The following is a 22,065-nucleotide window of genomic DNA, read 5'->3' on the forward strand; positions in this document are numbered from 1 at the left end:
TAAAAACAGCTTCGAAACCGAACTCCGGCATGACTAAGAGATCTCCACCCTCGCCATGAACGCTCATTCACTCGTCCAACCGCTCCAAGCTCTTCTTACGGTGCACGTGCACAGCCTCTAGGTTCGCGAAGAGGTTCTGAAGATAGCGAGAACAAGGAGGAAACTCGACCGAAAGAAGATGAAAGAGAAAGAGAGAAAGAGAGAGAGAGAGAGAGAGCGGTCGAACGAGGAATAGGTTCGAGAAGGAGAAGGGTAAGGTAAGTATTTCTCGGGCAAATATAATATACGAGTACGCGAAGGCCCCAGGGAGTAACGTCCACCATACCGAGACCATAATCTTGGCTGGAAGATGGTACCACACCCATGGGGGGTCGGCGGATAGGTCGATGGTGTTCCTGCAGAAAGCAGCGCAACCTAGCCCATCTTTCGCTCGTATGTATCGTCCTGTCCACGACTAAATCCTCGAGAAATCCCGTGCGCACCTATTTCTATCTTTAATACGTTCACTGCCTCGTGAATTTTATATATAATACGTTGTCCTAAGAGCCGCCATAAATCGAAATATCAGAGATCCAGGATAACAGTTATTTTAGATATTTTTTAGAAAGAGAAGATAATAATTTTGAAAAAATTAATTTTTATTTCAGTGCAAGCCAATTATCGATAAGTGTCAGAGACATTTCGCGAAGAATCAAACGATTGAAAAATATTCATTTTTAATTGTTCCGATCACCAGTAACGAATTTTATTTCGATTGCCGCTAACCAATATCGACGTTAATCATTTTTTCTCGTTACGTTCTTCGACTATTGTCGATTGTTGTTAACGTTAACGATAATTAGTATTCGTTGACGATACACGAGAAATTAATTATAAAACTTACCTATGTAATTTATTAAGCTAAAAAGCGGTTTGAAGATATGTGAATAAACGTTCTTCGTTGTACGAGGAACGAGAAACATAGGACTACCATACCAGTCAAATTGTCTGGTTTTACAATTTTATTGTAAAATTCTTGTAATGTAATGACTTTCGCAACGACAACTAAAAGAATAATATAATGAATTTTATTTCGTTTTGTATGTATTCAAACTGAAAATAATTTTCTATCCAGGCTACCGATACCGATACCAGTGAAAATGACTGGTACTTGTCAAAGTGTAAAAGGGTCCTGCAATCTGTTTATCGAACCCGATTAACCAGTTTCCTCGTTTTGTACAACTTGCCACACGTTTTTAAAAATTTTACTGCGTATCATTCGATATGACGATATCAGTTATCAGGAAAATTGCGGATCGATCGTTAGATGCTAACGCTAGAAATACCACACCAGTAAAAATGACTGGCTCCACAATTTTATAAATATGTCAACCCTCGTTTAGGGATCATTTTAGGGATCATCGTTAATAAAAATGTACTACATAACGTGGAATTGCTTCCGTAAGAAAGTAATAAATCAATAAATATACAAATATTCTATTACTACGTATTTTTCAAAGACCAGTCATTTTCACTGGTTTTGGTAGAAACAGCTTGCGTTAACTATCGGTAGTTCTAGCGTTAAATAACGAGGCAGTTGATGTTGCACTTTTCCTAGATGCACATAGATATTCGGTGCGCGAATATCGACGACAATTTCTCGAGCAACGGTTCGATCTTTTCCTCTAATAAAGAAAAAAAATCATCTTGCAATCATGTCGCGAATTGCGCGCACGTTCACCTATGAACGAAGCAATGCCCGTTTCGTAAACGACGAAACTGTCGCCCGACAAATTGTCGTCGACGCGTGCACAGCCTTAAAGCAAGGACCTCGCCTTTCATCATTTTGGAATTCGTCGCTACGAAGCAAACCCTCCAGCCGCCGGCGATTTTAGTATTTTTCTCTACAAAATCGCCAACACGCCGCACCATTATCGCGTCGCGTTTTTTCCATTGCATCGAGACCCTCCTCTTACGATAAACTTATACAGGGTATAAATTTCGTCCGCGATTTTGTGCAAAAAAAAAGAAAAGAAAAAATACGAAAATCGCCCGCAGCTACGAGATTAACTACCACGTTCAAGTGGAAATACGAAAGCATCTGCGAATCTCTACGTCATAGGCCCACGTGTAAATCTGCGAAGCTTCCTAATCTGCGGCATCGCGAGTTCCGCAATGGTAGAAACACATCGATGAATTGCACGGAATGTTGGCGGGAATGCGAGCGGAACAGCGGAAAACGGGAAGATTCGTGACAATGTCGAGAACGAGATTCGTCTTGCTGTTATTACGTAGTCTGTGTTACCTTATTCCTCGAATTATACGCGAAGAACGATCGTTTCGAAGAATCGAGGCACAACTTGACCCAGTTCTGTTCGACGAATCTCTAAGAAAATTGTACGACGTTCTGACTTTCTTCGTTATACTCAAAATTCCCCCGTAAAATCGTCAGGTCCACCGTAATGACGCTAACGATCGTAAGACCACTGGAATCGTTCCAGAATTCGTCGATTCCTGCGAAACATCTTTCTCGGCCTGTGAAGCTAAATTACAGGTCTGGAATCGCGAGTAGAGCCAATCTCCGCCAACGATCCCTTGCAGTTTTAATAAAATGGATACTGCCAGAGTAGTAGTCTACTCGTGTAAGAGAAAAGGGCAAAAAATGATGAAAACACGGTGTTCGCGCAAGCTACGAGGATTTAAATGATTCACGAAAGTGTTTATCGTAGATTTATCGTGAAGAACGTATCATCGGAATATTTTTTTTTTATTTTATTTATTAAAATTTACAATCAATCCTCGCATTGAGAATTTTCAGTAATTTTTTCTGGCGTGGTGCAGTGACATGGCTAAATATTCATAATAAGTTAATACTTATTATAGATAAGTATAAGATCGGAATATTTATCGTAGAAAATCTGTGCATATCGTGTGCGTTGTAGAAAACATTTTGAAATTTCATTAGCCCGTTAATTTCAATTCTTCAAACGCGATTGTCACGATTATATCTGTAGGAATGTTACATTATAAGTTAGCAGAAAACAATATGATAAATACAATATCATTGCACTCTCACAAAATCGAATATAATACCGCGTTTCGCGTATTCGTTTCTCGCTAATTCTACGTCACAACAACACAACGAACTTCACTCGACCACGATAAATTCAACAGTATTTCCCATGCTCATTTTTCCCTTAACAAACCTTGGTAACGCTCGCAACACTCCTTGACAACATTAACATATCTTGACAATGTTTATAAATAATTACCCCTCACGCCACGTACTTCCCTGACGTCGCACCATCCCACATATCGATAAAATGAGAAATTTCTCTGAAAATCTATACGAATGTACGTATTTATTTATTTTAGCCTGTATATAGAAATTACATTATATTCATTGCAAACGCGTACCTACCAAATGGATAATTCACTGTTTAAATACTCTTCTGACCTCTACAAAACTACTATATATTTTTCTTTCAGATTTGTTCCAAGCTTAACCAATAAAACCGTAACGGTCGAGTTTCGTGAAAATGCCAATGAAATTTCGAAATTTTTCGTATAAGGCGCATAATATATTCGTAAAGAGTACCAACGCACAGGCGTTGGAATAACTCCGTCAACCTGTGCATACTCGTACCAAATATCTCGTACTTTTTGTATACAATTTTCAAATTTAATTCACCGATTTCTATATCGATAACGAGTTTACAGAAGCGTCTTATACTACTTTCGTGTGCTGTAAGTGGGTTACCACGCGACATATCGATAGCCGACCTCGGCTGCTCGATCGACTTTCATAGAGGGTTCTTCGTTCGTACAACGATACTGGTTCGACTGGATCGTAAGAAGGCTGAATGAAGAGGAGAAACAGGGTTGAAAAACGCGGAATACCATTGGAGAAAGAGAGAGAGAGAGAGGGGGGGAAAGAGAGTGAGAGAGAGATAGAGAGAGCAGAGTATCCCTTTATACCGGCAGTGTCCGCCGAACAATGTCCATTCAGTGGAAACGGGCCCGCAGTCCCATCTTCTCCAAATATGTTGGCGATAAAAGCAGAATAAAACGGCGAGACACGTCTATCCCCGTTCTCATCTTCCGTGCAGAACCTTACGTAATAGTCTCTTCCTTCTATAAACCGTACTTTATCGAAGGTAAATCGACGACCTCAAGTATGAAAATTGTGTTAGATTTATTTCTCGGTAGTTTGCGAACGAGCTTGAAAAGTGTTCCATGATAGAAAACAGGTGGATGAAGATTGAACGGAGTAAGCGAAAATTGTATTGTAGAATCTTGGATAGAGTCCAGTCTTTTTCTTTTTTCTTTTTTTTTTATTTCTTGGAGAAAGCTGAAAGAGTTAATGCGAAACTGAGATTCGAGGTTGTAGGAGAACTTTGGAAAATCTTCGGCACGTTACGAGTTCCAACGAGATTACGTTTGGTCTAATTAATTCAATGATGGTTTCTCGAGCAGAGTACATCACGACGTTTGGCTACTCTTTTGCGGAGATCGAACCAGGACGTGAAACGTTCGCAACGATGCGAAAACGTATGATCGTGGAAGAAATGCAATAAAACTTTGTGTTTGTTAAATATGGAGAAAAATATCTTTCGTTAAATAAAGTAATACGTTGAAAATGATAACCTGAGTTGTAGTTACAATAAATAGTAAGTAGACGATAGTTCTAGCGCTAGATTCGATTAGTTATCTAAATTCAGTAATATTTACTTATTTATAATACTTACTTATAAATTATACTTATCTATAATAAGTATTAACTTATTATAAATAATTAGCCATGTCACTGCGCCACGCCAGAAAAAATTACTGAAAATTCTCAATACGAGAATTGCTTGTAAATTTTAATAAATAAATAAATAAAAAAAGAGATAGTTCTAGATAGGTTTAAGATGTTCTTTTGTTTTTATCCCTAGTCCATGTAAGAAAGTGCAATAAAGTTTTTCGACTGAGAACAGTGCGATAGATTTATCCAAAGAATAAAATAATAAATATTACGATCCTACTTCTGAATACAGAAATAACAACAAAATACGATAGCTTCGATTTTCTGACTTTTACATCGCTCGCTGACTACGTAACACATAGGAGAAAAATGCGAAGCCTGAATATAAACCATAAATAACAAACAAGAATAAATAATAATACTATTTACTAACTAACGAACAGTATAGGTATATTTCCGTAAGAAACGAATAATTCAACTCGATTAATATTCGTCTACGTTCGTAACGTTACTCGTATAGTTATCGTAAGAACGTTAATATTTTTGAAACGTTGAAGAAACTGATAAAGAAATTCAAGTGCAAACGTCGAACGATATCGAATATTAAAGCTGTTCGTCTCTAAAAGACGAGAAATCCGACTTATCGCGAGACCTTGCCATACAAAGCTACTAAAAAATCTCGTTTCACACTTTCTCGCGGACACCGTGGTTTTTTCCACGGTCGCTTCGTACCTTTCTTGTCCATAATTCAAGAATAAAATAATCCTATGGACGTTCTAATTACCAACGCAAATACACGACGAACGTTTATTGCTGGCGGTCGGGCACGGACAACGAACGGTCAAAAGTCGGTGGTCGAAAGGGTGGGGTTTGGGAAAATGAAAAGAGTAGAGCGATTAGGGCTTAACGAGCCGAGGACTCGAGTAGAAATCAGAGAAAGAGAGATATCTAACCGACGCGACGGTGATGAATGGCTCCGATCGGTCCTTATAAGAAACGTTTAATCTCCTCTACTGCGGAGGTAGAAACGAGTCCTCTGACTCTCGTAAGATTTATCGTTTCATCCGAAGACTACCGGTTTCGATTTTGTTTCCGTTTTACCAACTACCGCCAAATATTCGCTCTCGGAGGCAGATTCATCGGAGGCGATTCGGTCTGACTCTTTCGAAACGTTAAATCATCGTCCGAAAGGTTTCTTTCGTTTTATAAGGAAATAATGGATGCACAACATTTTTCGTTTTATATTATTTTATATCGTTTAATTTATATTATTTTATACTATTTTATTTACGTATGATCCATTTTGCTCTAGCAAGATATAGATCACAACGTTTGACAGATTAGCTTTCATGTTTGTATAAAGATGCGTCGTTGCAAAAGACGTGTCTGTAAAAGAAAGACACTTTTCGGACAACCTAATGAATAGGCTATAGACATGGTTTATGTAGTCGTGGAAAGCTTAAAGATACAAGGATTTACGAGGCTACAGGAATCTCAGCTTAGGTTCTGTTTCTTTGACTACCACGGCAAAAATGTATCGTTTCCGGTTTCACTCTATTTTGAACGAAAAATTCCAAATTTATGCAATCACTTGATAATTAACCACTTGATAACTATTCTTTCGCTTCTCATTGTCTCTTGCTTCTGCACGCTGCAAAACATTTCCAACTGCGATATATAGGAACATTTGATGCACGCTGAAGCAACAGCGAGTTTTTCAAGAAGCATGGAACAGCGATAATATGCTCGACGTTGCTGGATGTTGCTTCAAAGCGTGGTTCTAAATCAAAGTCATAGCGAACGAAATTAAAATTGCAAAAAGGATTAACGTCCACGAAGAAGATTTTCTTTTCTTCGATACACCATCTTAATTATTTTCTTCTCCTTTCTTTTCATTTTTTTTTCTTCTTCCACCGAATGTCCAGGAAGGAACTTGCATTCGCGTGAGAGTGGAACGGAAAGCAGAGAACTACAAAAAAAAACTAGTTACATCGAACGAAACTCGCTCTATCCACGCAAAATATCAAGCATCTCGAGATTCGAAGAGAAAGCCCCGCTTTCCTGTTCCTTACAAACGATTTCCTCCTTCTTTGGTCGTCACGGAAGACAAGCGACGTCCCGGAGACTCGTCGTGGCAGCGACAGACGGATCAAAGCCGTTATTAATTTGTCTAAGCGGATGATAAATGTAGGAGAGGAGTTTTTTCCAGGACGCAGCCCCGTCGATGGGCCACCGCAACGTCTGACAACGTTGATCCTTTTATTTCTCAACCCCTGCCCCTCGATCTCTCACTCCTCCGCTTCCTTCTCGCTGCTCGTTTCTTTTTTTCGGCAAGGGAAAAAGGATTAATGGGCTTATAGCATGACACTGTCGTCGGATAAGATCACGGGCCCCGTTTTACCTGTCTGCTGCCGGGACCTCCGCCGATCATATCTCGCGGAATCCAAATCGCATCTTGTATCTCGTGAGTCCGCTGGTAAGACAGGCCTTTTATCGATTTTTGATCGCGATGCCGAGGACTTTGTGCCTCGAAGTTAAGCGTCAAGCCACTCGAGACGCGTGATACTCGAGACGTGCTCTCGCGATCGCATCGAGAATCCACAGTGTTTAGCGCGTTTCGTGGCTACAACTTTTCACATCAAGATTTCCATCGGATTGTTGTTGTTTCGTGTGGTTGATGGGAGGAAATTTTCCTCAGTATTCGAAAGGGTTTTCGTCGAATCGAAGATATTTCGAGTATTCAACGTAGTAGGAAGTGCTCTCTGCTGACCAAAAAAGTTACCTTCGGACGAAGAATATCTTGCGTATTTGGTAGCATGCCATTTTCTTCCATGTTCAAACAGATTTCCTTCGAATGAAGAATATTTCGTTTGTTCAATGGTAGGAAATATTTTTTAATGTTCAGAAAAATTCTTTTCGAATGGAGGATATCTCGTTTGTTTTACAGCGGAAAATTATCTCCCATGTTCAAACAGATTTCCTTCGAATGAAGAATATTTCGTTTATTCAATGGTAGGAAATTTTCTTCAATGTTCGGAAAAATCCTCTTCGAATGGAGGATATTTCACTTACTTTGCGACGGAAAACTTTCTCCCATGTTCAAACAGATTTCCGTCGAATCAAGAATATTTCGTTTGTTCAATGGTAGGAAATTTTCTTCAATGTTCGGAAAAATTCCCTTCGAATGGAGGATATCTCGTTTATTTTACAGCGAAAAGATTTTCTCCCATGTTCAAACAGATTCCCGTCGAATCAAGAATATTTCGTTTGTTCAACGGTAGGAAATTTTCTTCAATGTTCGGAAAAATTCTTTTCGAATGGAGGATATCTCGTTTATTTCACGACGGAAAATGTTCTTCTATGTTCAAACAGATTTCATTCGAATGAAGAATATTTCGTTTGTTCAATGGTAGGAAATTTTCTTCAATGTTCGGAAAAATTCTCTTCGAATGGAAGATATTTCACTTACTTTGCGACGGAAAACTTTCTCCCATGTTCAAACAGATTTCCTTCGGATCAAGAATATTTCGTTTGTTCAATGGTAGGAAATTTTCTTCAACGTTCGGAACGGAGGATGTTTCGTGTGTTCAATAATAGGAAATTTTCTTCGATGTTCGGAAAGATTATCTCTGAACAGAGAATATTTCGTGTATTTAAAAGCGGAAAAGTTTCTTGATTCTCTTTCGAGATACTCTCACGAAACTCGTGTAACAGAATACACGTGATACTCAAAGGGTATTTAATCGCGATGTTTTAAATCAGAAAACAACGCTATCCTCTTTTAACAGTGGCTTTGAAAAATAATTACAGTCTCGATATCAGTGAAAAAGAAGCTGCTAAACTAATTCGTACACAACGCAGGTGGTTTGCGGCGAGAAGCGCAGCGGGAGCTCAAAGTGGAAGAGCAGTCGCGAGCGACTCACTGTCGCATCGTTTGAAACTTTTCGAGCAATTTCTTCGAACGAGAAAGGGAAAAGGTAAGAGAGCCGTGTCAAAAACCCGGAAAATTGACTACTTCTTGATACGAGAAGATTCTCGCGAAGAAAATTACGATTTCACGGTTAGGCACGACGAGATCCACCGGTAAAAAGCTACTTGCAACGTAAAATCATTTTGCAACGTAATACACATAACGTTTCCTGACTGACTCGAACCGATAGAATCGCAAAATATACGAAACTTTATCGAAAAGCAGAAAAGAAAGAAATGGTAAAAGAAACTCTGAATTGGTTGATTCGAACGAGTAGACTCGAAATCTATGAAAAATTATTGAAACGGACGAGAAAAGAAATAAAAAGATCTCTGTATTACGTGACTCGAACGACGAGGCCTATTGGAGATCTGCAAAAAAATATTGTAATGGACAAGAAGAGAAATAAAAAGAATTCCGTATTACGTGACTCGAACCAGAGGAATCGAGATGTGTGAAAAATTGTTGAAACGAGAAAAAGAAGAAAATAGTGAAAGAATTTTGATCGGTTTAATCGAGGATACCGCACGCATAAGCGTGTTCCTAAAGAAACTTTTCCAAGGAAAGAAATTTGGCCAGTTTGCCCGACGAACTAATTCCCAGATGGAAAACGTATACAAAGGGTGGAATAAGTATGGAAAATGGAGAAATGGTCACCGGCTGACGCTTCTCTCCTTCGTCAAACTCACCCCCCGAGGCGAGGCAACAACCGTGCATTCGGTTTAAGCTGACAAACTGGAAAATACGGATACAGGCAGCGGCTGCTTTCTCCCAGATGCATAAATTCGATAAGACCGGAGGATAGTGACCGTAATTCGCTTCCTTCCGCGTCCGAGCAAGAAAACGCGCGACAGAATCTCTCGCCGGTTGACGTATTTTTCCCCCAATAATTGGCCTGCGCGTAAAATATTTTTCACCGCGATATTTCCACTTCTCTTATCGTTGGTCGCGCCAAACCTTTTACTCCCCAATTTCCATATACGTCGAACACTTTTCACCGCAATTTCCACCGACTTTACGACGTTTAAATTTCTCCGCGCGTTAAACTCTTTATCCGCCAATTGCCGATATTTGCTTGGCATCGCGTCAATCTTCCGCTCCAACTTTTCTCCACTTTCCCCTCGCCGCCTCGTATTTCGCTCGGCCTTGCACAGCATCCTGCTCGTCCTAGAGACCTCCCGCGACGTACGAAAAAGCGACTTTCACGCCTCTAGCCTACGACCGCCGGTAAAAAACGAAACGTTGCTCATTACCGTCTCCATTGACCGTCACCCAAGCCGGATGGAGCTGATCCCTCGGAGACCGTGACTTACTGTCACGACGAAAATGGAAGAAATTCCACGGTTACGGAGCAACACTGCGGCAAAAAGGATCGACAAGAACTCGTTCGGTTCGTTTGTACTTCGTAGCCAACGGCCAAGCTTCCAAGTAACACCTGCGACTTCCGTTTTACGAGAAAACCGTGTACGCCGCAAGAAACGGGCCGATTAATCCGCGAGACAGTGGCTGATCGATCGCAGCCACTCGAAGGCCGATTTCCATCGGTTAAAAGTGGGTTGGCCCGGTTCGAACGGTAACAGAAATCGTTGTTCGCGTACCAACGATGACGCGACGGTACTCGATCGTTAATGATGGCCCACCCTGTCTTTCTGGAAATCGCAAAAACGAGACGCCACGAGGGGAAAACTGGTTTCATTTAGAAGTCTTTCTCTTTCTCTTACTCGCTCGCTCGCTACGTCTCTGTTCGACGAATTTAAAAACTCACCGGCCGCTTGGAAGGTTCCGGGCCCTGTCTGATGATCTCCAAGGGTGCGGGTATCGAGGGCCTTCCCAGGTACCAATCCTCCCGTGGATTGTAGTTATCCAGAAGCTTCAGCAGGCGTGGCACGTTCACGTAATTATCGTCGTCGAAGTGGCAGAACCACCTGAAACAGAGTCAGGGTATCGCTCGATTTAATGTCCCTGATTCGTTCGTCCTTTCGCGTCGATAGAAACGTATCCAGTTTCTCAGACGGGTTCGATTATTCGTACGGGCAGATCCTAATAAAATTACCGTTTTAATGGCACTTTATTATCGATGAGTTTTTCCTTGAAAAGGATCGTAGATGTATAGCGGAGGAGAATTTTTAAAAGGCCACGTTTACGAGATCCATCTATTCGTCTACGTCGAATTAAAAGCTTTCTATTCCTCTCGTTCTTTTTAATTATTTCATCATGTACGTGTGACATTTAATTCACGTTATAATATGTACTCTACTTCATAATGTACATAAAGTAGAGTTTGCTAGTTACACTTTGCCATGTCAATTTAAACCGAGCGCTTCGACGACTGCGCCTGCTTCTTTTCTATCGGTTTATTATACAAATCGATTAGTTCGTTCGCGTCACATGCACGTTACCATGTAAAATATTAAAGAAGATAAAATTTGTTAGAGTTTTCCGATGATCGTAACGAGTATATAGGTATCCTAAAATACTCATAGCTGGCGATGAAGATCGTGCAAAGTGACCATAGATACTTACGAGCGACGGTGTAGGTATTTAAAAATCGCTCCAGTTCTTAACTTTTCTATCCACGCTAGTTCGTAACTGAGAAGACTGACTTTGAAGTTTACGAAGTTTCGTATTACTATCGATGTCATTGTGAGTTTAATGCTTAAAACTTAATATTATTTTGTACGGACTTAGAGGACTTGGAAGAACCGAATATTTGTCGCTTTCCAAATGGAATTTTCATCAGACCGAGTCGAGTAGAAAGTTCGTTTCGCTTTTTGTCGGAAGATGAAATTGACTGCAATTAGTTGCGGATATCTTCGGTATTGTCTACATAATTCACTACGTTCCGCCGTTAATTCAAATACAATTTCGCTTTTGTATTTTGCATGCTGTTCGTCAGTTTAAAAGCTGGGCAACGATGAAATGCATTTTCGGCGTACCAAGCTTTCCTCCTTTTAAGAAGAGAAAAAACGAGGAACTGTAACTGAAAAACAGATTCGTACGGGGAAGATGCAATGCAACAACAAGCGTGCCATGATCGTACAGAAATTTGCCAGATTCCCCGTGCAGGAAATTTCAATCTCGACGATGCACCACGTTCAGCACGGCCGATCAACCTCGATAACGACAACATCGTAGCTCCGATGAAAGAAAGCGCGCACGTTATACCACACTGCGATCGCACACATTCTCAGAATATTACAAAGATCCGCGGTGAACTATGTTTTTGATCGATAAGCTAACACCAACCAGACTTCTCTGATTCAACCGGAAAAACTGCACGAACGTTTTGTTGAAGCCAACGTTGTCGCGAATTTGTATTCCTTGCACCGACGTGACATACGTTCAGATCGGCTAATTACGTTCTTCTGAAAAATGTAATTAACATAGTTAGGAACTAACGCGACGATATTTTGGGTTGGCAACTAAGTGATTGCGGATTTTGTCAATACCGCCTAATGACAAAATCTTTTAGGCCTTTATTCACGAAAATAATTAAGTATAATATTACAATGAAGCAAATTATATGCCTGCTTTGTGGACTTTAGAGCGGCGTTCGACAGGCTAAACAGAGAGAAACTGGTGGAGAAAATAAGGAAAATGGGGATTAACGAAAAACTAATCCGAAAGATCAGAGAAATATACGAAGAAACAAGGAACATAGTGAGAGTCAAGAACCACAACACAAGAGAATTTTGGACTGTGAGGAGGGTCAGACAAGGGTGCCCGTTGAGCCCGACGTTATTCAATACAACGAAGTAGCAAAGTTAAAATAGTTGTTCAAACCACGGCCAAACTATACGCAAGACTCAAGACTAGTCTCGTGGTCGAATGCTTGCACTTTTTACATGTTGCGTTTGTAGGTATTGGAGGGACAAGGAGAGGATGATCCTGATTACCCTACGCAATGGGGAAAGTATAATGTTGGACCATGTGCAAAGGCCGTTTTTTTTTTTATTTACAATCAATTCTCGTTGAGAATTTTAAGTAACTTCATTTGGCGTGGTACAATAGCTTGGTTTATAATAACTTATATTATGTTGATTCTAGTTGAATCTAATGCTTCAATCTAAAGGGTATTTTCTTTTTAGTCTGCGGACCTGGTTCGTCGTGTCAAGTAGTTGGGTGAGTAATGGGTTGTGGTCAAAACCTAGCAGTTCGCTGTCATGTAGTATGGAACGACGTGGATTTGGATATGGTCGTTGTCACAAGAACTTGGTCGTCTATTTATACTAGTGGAGGTACCCAAGGGTTTGAACTCGTCGCCGTGGTAGATCGCACGTAGCCGCGAAATTGCTTTGTCCAGAGTTTGTTTATTGCATACGTGCGTCGTACAGTGTTAATCCTCAGTGGCAAAACTACTACGTGAGGCATCTTCGTATCGCGACGTCGTGTAGCGCATATGCAGCTACGCGTCCTAAGACGCATATGCCGCTACAATTCGCCGATTGTCCGCCCTTATTGCGCCGCTGTCTAGACCAGGACCAGATAAGGGGATGATTTTGTCACCGACGCACTTCAAAACCGATGGACCGATGACGAAGTGCCTAATGAGCCATCGATATGTTCGAGAAGAAGGCGTGCGTGGCAATGGTCGCGGACGCCTAACAAACGCGTGGATAGTGGGATATCGAGGGATGACAAAGGAAAAAGAATCAGATCCGATGGAAAGTCGAGTTGTAGGAGCTTCAGTCTTGGAAAGTCACGGCTAGAGTTTGGAAGTACACTGTCATTAGTGTAAACAAGGTGTTAACAAATAAATTCTCTCTTTTGTTATTTTCATCTTCGATTTCTTTTTCTTTATTTTACGTGACAATTTCATCGAGCGTAGACGAAGAAGAAGAAGAAGGGAGAAAGGGAAGACGAAGGAAGGACGAACGATAAAAAAATCGGGATGCATCTTATCGTTTGCAAAGTGGCTGACATCGAAACGCAATCGCGAACAGGGATTTCCCAGAAGGCAGAGCCGCGGAAGGAGGGCAGAGACGGTGACAGGGAGCATAAACGGTCGTACAAAGCGTACGATAGGCAAAATAAAATGCCTCTAACGAACGGTTCCCTCCGCGGCGCGCCATTAGCGCTACCGGGTGGCCACGGTCGCTCGATACGTACCTGTCGCGAGTAACCGGCATCGTTAATACACCTGAATTCCAGCTTAATGGCGTACCTCCGCTGTACCAACGACAGAAACGACCGAGGCGACTCGGTTCGTATACGCCGACACGATCGTATCTACCGCGCGAACCGGAACGATACTCTTTCACTGTGACAATGCGACTGCGGTTGCACGCGGAATAATCGAAGAGCGCGCTCGTGCAAGAGCGTTTCATAAGTGAGAAAATTGAAAAACTTTGATTCTTCGGTTGGAATATGTTTCGGGGTTTCAACGAGACCGCAGTGTAGATTTTCAGCGAAATTCCGCTTTCTAGATTGTTACGAGCACTTTGAGAAGCGTGTTCCATGTCGGGAAAGTTTCTTTCCTTTTGTAAGGAAATAATGGATGCACGACATTTTCCGTTTTATACTATTTTATCGAATTACGTATGATCCATTTTGTTCTATCAAAGCAAAGATCACAATGTGGCAACAAACCAAAACAAACCATCAACGATCAGCAGATGAAACACACACAACACAAACAGACACAAGACTCGACCGATCGAATTCGGTAGGATCGGTCATTAGTATCCATCGAGCGATTTCGTACGGATATTAATGGACCGCGAGTCGTGACGGAAAGTTCGCGGCTGGCGGTATAGATCAGCGTCTGAACATCGATTCATCATCGAACGTCGACGTATCGCTAAATTGCCGTTGGTCTAATGATTTCCGATCGGCGGAGAAAGTCGCTTAATAGTTTCTGTTCGCCAGCTGCCTCGCACAGAGGGTGGCTCGTTCCGCTTGCGACGCGGTATTTAATTAAATGTGGCGTTTAAGATTTTTACGAGTTATCCCGAGCGCGGATCAAAGAGCCCGAAGTGTGGAAACTCGCAGCACGATCCCGAGCCAGCCGGTTTACGTTGCTCCAACGAGCTTTAATTACAAGTTCGACTGTATCTTCGACGATCTTGTATCGCGCGAGCGTCCGCTATTTTCTCGTTTCGCCTAGAAAACAAAACCAGAATTGCTGTTGCCGTTGATCTTCTACCCTTTCGCGTTCGTTCGCGTCGCTGTGTCGCGATTGCCCGCTGCCTGTCGCACAGTCGAGCCTCGGTAACTCGAATCTCAAAGGAAGAACCAAAGTCTCCGAGTTACCGAGCTTTCGCCTTATCGGATTTTTCGAGTAGGAGAGGCGCGACAAACCGGAAGAACCGAGAGAAGCTTCGTACAAGGATCGATGTTTTCGTGGAATCGTAGAAACGCGAAGAAAGACAAATTGAATTTTCGCAGCTGAATTATTTATTCGCGACGGTAAACGAATTCGTGGAATAGCTCGGATGCGAGCCAATACTTCGATGCAAGATGTGGATATGCATATTCAACGAAGTATACGGTGTGTACAAAAGACATTTTGGATTTTTCGATGAAGCGTTTCTTGTGGCAACTGCTGCGCGTTTTCGTAATATCTACTACACCAAATTACACGAAAGATACACTTCGAACTAATTAATTGACATAAATGATACAATAAGTACGATGCTGTACGAATACTTTTCCTAACCATCGCACCTGTTGCTTCCAGTCAGTAGAGAAATGTTTTGCTTACGTACATCGAACGTTTTATTTCGTATTTATAGAAATAAGCTTCGACTTTTTCCTCGGAGCAAACGTGACGAACAAATTGCGGGCTTATAAAGGCTGTCGCGTTATCGACGCTCCACTATGAAAGTAATTAATCCCGGGAACGAATCGTGGCACGGCAGAAACAGTCGAAATAAAACTAGTCCGATTCGAAAACGGAGAGACGAGCAGGGGCGCTAACTTTAATACGACTTCCTCGAGGAATCGACGACCCATTAATTCGGCCGTTAAAGCCACGAACGAGCCGCGCCGATTCGATCTTGGTCCGGATAAAAACGAACGAGGCTTCGCACCTTTATTTTCTTCGCCCCATCACCCGAACCGCGGTCTAATATATATGCAGATTGCAGGTACAAGGTGCGCACGAGGTTTGCACGCGGCGGCACCGCTTTTTCCACCAGCCGCGCACCGATACATTCGTAAGAAATTTTGTTCGACAAATACACCAGCAACGGGCCAACACGAACAACCATTCGCTTTCTTCCAACTTATTTTCGCACACCGTGAAGATATTCCGATGAGAATAGAAAAGTCGGCGCGAGGATAGTTGAGAACGACGTTACAGCATCGCGAATTCCAGGGAATTTCGAAGGTTCTGCGGAAGATCGTAGAACTCGAGTAACTTTGCGTGGTTTCTAGATATCGCAATTGTCCGGTTTATCGCGTGTATCACACGTGCGCGAGCAACGAGGCGGCAAATTGCCATCGAGACACGGCCGGAAGCTTAATGAGTCGCGGGTGTGGCCGTCTCGTTAATTGCCGCGTAGAACAGCCGCGCAAACTTGACCGAATTACGCTTTCGCGGCGAGCTGACGCGGCTCCGCGAGCTTCTCGACGTCGATGGTTTCGCGTTTCTCTATCGAACCACGAGATCCGATCGTGCGTGAATAAATGACGGTCGAAGGCAAAAATCGTTGCGGGCAGCCGTACAACTCTTCTTCGAGCAGGTGCGTTTACTGCGGTTGCGGGTTTTCAGAGTGCTTCTTAAGAATGTAAGAATCGGGCTAGACGCTTGGTTTTCTTTTAAGCAACGAGTTTCTTCCCCGAGTTTCTCGTCTCTTTTGATCCTTCGACAAACGGTATAATAAAACGATGGAAATGGATTTACGGAATAATTATTTCTGTACCGGTGATTGTCAGCCAGATTTCTGCTATTCAACGCAAAAAAGATATAGCTTCGATCTTTTATGGCTGATACACGTTATTTATTGTCGAGGTACGCTCAGACAATTAGTAATATACTGTCAACGTTTCGAGGTTCTCAATGAAAATGCGACTTATTAACGAATCTGACGATATTTTATTGTCAATGTATATCGACCCTTTTAGTTGGGAAATCGTTGAGAATTTTGGACCTTAATTGCCGAAACAATGGCACAGGAACGCTAAATTTACACTTAGACTTTATATTAGAATTATTATATATTTATTTGATAAACGATTTCAAAGATATTCATCGATACACACTTGCACGCGTCCCATCTTCATCATCATCTTTACGTTCCTTAGTTTTCAAGGCACCGCGCACACACATACTTCCATACACTCATATTCACGTATATGTATCACTGCTACGTGGTCAATCTAGTCTAGCACATAAAATTATACATATCTCGATAGAAATATCAACCAGTTGGCTAGTATATCGACGAGTATACTCGTCACGAAGAAACAGCAATAGTTTGTGTTACGACGAGCCTTGTCAATAGTAAAATTCAAAAATAAAATGGTCGATTCTAGGTTGTAACAGGCACGCATACTCTGTGCTCGACGAGTATACTCGTCGTCGCTTACATTTTGCGGAACATGATGAGTATTCTTACATACTTCCCAAAGAGGCCGCAACAGCTAACTGTTTGAGATTAACGGTGCGATATAGATTTGTATAGATCTCGAGAGCAGAAATAGAAGTATAGGTTGATAAAAAAAAAAAAAAGGAAAAGTTTCCAAGAGGAAGCAAGGTGAAATAATGGAAGTCGGAGATTTTTCAGCATTTGCAATTTCCCATTGGACAAAATTGTCTAGGATTATTAAGGACTAGAGTAAATAAAACCTTCAGCCGATAGATCAATGGGAAATTAATGAACAATTTAGCTGGAAACACGCTTTATCTCGATCGAGTATTGATACTGCGCGTATTTCCACGACCACAGACCAAAATAAATTCCGTTCTCTGTATACATACGTACGGTTTAAGTTAAATCGTACTTCTACGTATCGCGGTTCTCAATGATCCTGGAGGAAAATTGGTTGCAGCTGAAGCCTAGTGGATTCAAGAATAAATTTTACGCGTATATGCGCGAGTAGCTAAAGTGGAAGTTGTGCGTGGAAAAGGCGTGTGATATCGAGAAGATTGGATCGTGGAGCAGGTTGAAGCAACTGGATCGACCACGTAAGTATTATGTATGTTTAATGGTGGAGGTCGTGCAGTGCTTTTGATTTCTACTAATTTGCCGTATTTACTACGGAATTACGACACTGCTTTTATTAACTTTAAACTCGTTATCTGAGGTCTGATCGTTTACTCGTTCACAGACTCCATTTTACGTACATTGTATCATATTATATATCAATTTGCAGCGATTACGATCTTCCGATCTAATTAAAATTACCTGACCGAGAAGCGTTCGAAAGTGTCACACAGTAAAGTGTGTATAAATGGATCCAATCTTTTGCGTGTATCCTTTTATTCGAAATTAATTCAACCTCGAGACACTCTGATCGACTCAATCGTGCATCGTGCGTCTTTGAATCGATGATTATTCTTCATCTTTGTTTCTTGCGATCTTTGTAGCCTTGCACATTGAATATTTTGCACCTTTGCATTTTGCATATATTTTGCATCTTTACATTAAATATATATATGTGTGTGTGTGTGTAGTATCGTGGACGAAGGGCCTGGGGAATGTCGTGCGAATTATAAACAAGCGGTTGCTGAATTGCGGTACGAGTTGAGAAGTCAGAGAGTGCGAATTGCGTCTTAACAGTTGTCTTAATTATAATACGTTATTGTGATTAGTTCATGTTAAATAACCATCGTTTCCTGTTTAATCAACATCTGTTTAATCCATTCATTGTAAATAAACTAATTGTAGTACAAAGATACGACATATATTAATTTTATTTTATTGAATTAGCTATGATCCATTTCGTTCTTATTACGTTCGTGCATAATTCAATAAACCAATATAAAACAAAAACGTTATTTATATATATATTATATATATCTATTTATTTATTTCGTTTAAAGTTTCTTTCGTTTCATAAGGTGACAATAGATGAACAACAATTTCTGTTTCATATTATTTTATTGAATTAGGTACAATCCGTTTCGTTCCATTTCTATTATTACGTTCGTGCATAATTCAATAAAAAAATAAATTCAAAAGAACATCGTGCGTCTATTGTTTCCTTATAAAACGAAAGAAACTGTTCGGACAACCTAATATATACAGGGTGGGTGGTAACTGGTGGTACAAGCGGAAAGGGGGTGATTCTACGCGTAAAAAGAAGTCGAAAATATAGAATAAAAATTTTTTGTTTGAGGCTTTGTTTTCGAGAAAATCAACTTTGAATTTTGGCTCGGTACGCGTGCACTTTATCGCGTCTCGTTATAACGGATCTCACTGTAGATCGTCGTCTCGATTGACGTTATTTTTTTAATTTTTAAAATTTTTAAATTTTTAAATTTTTAAATTTTTATTCTACATTTTCGACTTTTTTTTCGCGCAGAATCACCCCCTTTCCGCTTGTACCACCAGTTACCAACCACCCCGTATATTATATTATACCTTGTATATTATATTATAATATATGCCTCTCATCGTATTTCGCATCCTTGGATCTTCGCATTTTTGCATACGTCGGATCCTCGTATTTTGCGTTTCGGCATCCCCCTCGCGCCTTTACCTCGTGTCGTTCGGTGATTTCGAAAGAAAGCGACTACGAGTTTCACGGTAATCAATCGGTTAGGCGCTGAGCGCGGAGACCGACTTTTTGTCGCGGGAGCAAATCGGCGCCGACTTTCACGACGTTTACGATCGCAATTAGCCGGTTGATACTCGTGCATTCGAAAGTCACGACAGGGAATCGACAACTGACGCGACGCTGACTTTTTCGCCGCCTTAATGACACCGCCTCAACAGCTCGAGCCTGTCGAGGTGCGAAAAGAAGCGGAGCAAACACCTGCGCCAGTCGCCGTTTGATTTCCGACGATTTATCCAAGGCTGATTTCGAACGGTGACAAGAAATCCGTGTTTATTCGCTGTGAGAACACGTTTCGTGACTCTACCTGTAAATTCGTTGCAATTAGAACCGGATGCAGAGGTTTTTACGACTTTCTGCGCTCTTACGCTTGATCGCCCGTACAGGCGCTCGTATTATTCCGCTTTCGTTCTCGCAGGAAAGCGAGCGACGAACGAACATACTTCGAGCAAGAAACGCACGACTCGACGTCGTTCTGCACGTAGAACGTCTGTATAAAAGACTGACCTACCGATGCTTCGAACAAATGAAACGAATTTCAAACTTTCTTCTTCCGTCTTTCTTCTTCGCTGCAATCTCGCTTCGAATACCGCGTATTCTAACGAACAAGATCTCGAGCGCCGCGTATCGAATTTTCTACGCCATTTTCCAAACACGTTTCTCTGAATTAGCTGCAACATTCTTCGACCAAGAGGTCCACTCACCCAGCAGAGCACACCTGGCCGAAGGAAATCGAAGTCGCGATCACGATGCGTGAAGAACGTTTCGGTGAGCGAACAACCTGCCCTTGTGTGTGTGTGTGCGTTGTTTCGCGATAACGCTCCCCTGGATAGTGTCCAGAAGGAGGATCCAGAATCGTGGGAAACTCGCCGTTAAGTACGCGTGTCAATGGCCCTCTGAAAGGCCGAAACGCTCGGCCACGCGTGCACCGACACGTGCTTGCCCCCGTTTTCAACGCCGCGTGCCTAATGTCCGTGTGCAAACAGGGATGGAAAAGAGTAAACGGGGTGGTGACTGCGCCCGGACTACTTTTGTGGGAATTGTTCGGCGCCAGATTCCCATCGACACTGGCACCGTCGACTTTTCTGGGCTGTGACGATGAAACGAAGTCGACGAGGGAGATGAATCGACGTGGAAAGTGCCGCTTCGATGCTACGCATTCTTCTTTCGATACTTGATCTTTTGCAATTTTTATTTTGCGCATTTACGAAAAATTCGAAGCTGCAAAAACGCACGCAATACGCAAAACCGTATTACATATCGAAAATATTCAGCTGCTTACGATATTTAGTAAATGAAATCTACCCAAGTTCCATTTCTCAATACTTTGATTACCACGCCGAAATCACGTGTTTCGCTCAGAGCGTCTGGTGTTTTAACACAGTGCACCGTTAGATGCGAGATTCGTCCTCATTTTTTTTTATTCATGTTCTAATAAACATATGCAAATTCGGTAAAAGATATGACATAAGAATTAACAACCACCAAAACCCACTAGTTACTCGATTACTTGACACGATGGATCAGATCCGCAGGCTAAAAAGACATTACCCTGTAGATTTAAACATTAGATTCAGCTAGAATCAAATATACGATAATAATGTATTATTCGCGTTATAGTACCACACCAGAATAATTTACTTATAATTCTCAATGAGAATTGATTGTAAACTATTTCCAAATAAAGAAAATGTTCCAATAAAAATATTTAATTGTTCAATGGGACACTTTTTACTTTAAAGTATCTTCTATTTATCGGTTACATTCAAAATACCCTAATTGTCAATTTTCATTCTCAATGAGAATTGATTGTAAACTATTTCCAAATAAAGAAAATGTTCCAATAAAAATATTTAATTGTTCAATGGGACACTTTTTATTTCAAAGTATCTTCTATTTATCGGTTATATTCAAAATACCCTAACTGTCAATTTTCATTCAATTTTTACAATTGTAAGAAGTTGAAGCGCTCCGGTCAGCAATGACCACGGGAGAAACCGTATGACCAACGTGGCAGTCAAAGTGTTAATCTACATTCGCAAAAATATGAATTCACATCGATATTCACAGTCTAGTTATGATATTACGTTGTCCCAGAAGTTTCTTTCGTTTCATATTATTTTATTAAATTACGTACGATCCGTTCTGTTCTATTACGATTATTATTATTTCCCTATAAAACGAGAGAAACTTTTCGCACAATATTTTCGATATTTCGTATAATCTCGAACATCGTATGCACCGTGCAAAACTTATCACACGTAGCGTTCGATTTCCGATTCGCCGAGCAATCGCCGAACGACGATGCTCGTTTGAGCCGACCATCCAAGAAGCGTCGCCTCGTACAAGCGTAAGCGTAATCTGTTAAACGCGACGATACGTCTACGTGGAGTCTACGAAGCGTACAGTGACGTACGTTTTGTCTCGCTATTAAAATAGTATTCCAGCGACGAGCAACACGCCTTCGTCGTGGATCGTCACGTTCGCTTATAGCTGCAACGTACGCCACGCTATCGACGAAGTTAACGCCAGTGAACGCGAGGAAAAGGAGTAGCGACGAGAACGGTTCGCTGCAGTTTCATGGACAGCTGCCTATTGCTTGACGATGATCGCCGCATGCGAGCGTACTGTTAACGCGAACGCGTCT

The 22,065-nt window shown here is 41.3% G+C and overlaps 1 protein-coding gene across 1 annotated transcript in view; it reads right to left on the reverse strand.

Moving 5' to 3' along the window:
* Nucleotides 1–10,449: 10,449 nt before the first annotated feature.
* Nucleotides 10,450–22,065, reverse strand: part of LOC117212676 (fringe glycosyltransferase-like) — a 57,898-nt gene continuing 46,282 nt past the window's right edge. The window contains exon 5 of the mRNA XM_033457630.1: nucleotides 10,450–10,621. Within this exon, the coding sequence (XP_033313521.1) occupies nucleotides 10,450–10,621 (172 nt within the window). The remainder of the gene's footprint in view (nucleotides 10,622–22,065) is intronic.

The sequence above is a fragment of the Bombus bifarius genome, unplaced genomic scaffold (genome assembly GCF_011952205.1).
Source record: "Bombus bifarius isolate JDL3187 unplaced genomic scaffold, Bbif_JDL3187 scf7180000007970, whole genome shotgun sequence".
Classification (NCBI taxonomy): Eukaryota; Metazoa; Arthropoda; class Insecta; order Hymenoptera; family Apidae; genus Bombus; species Bombus bifarius.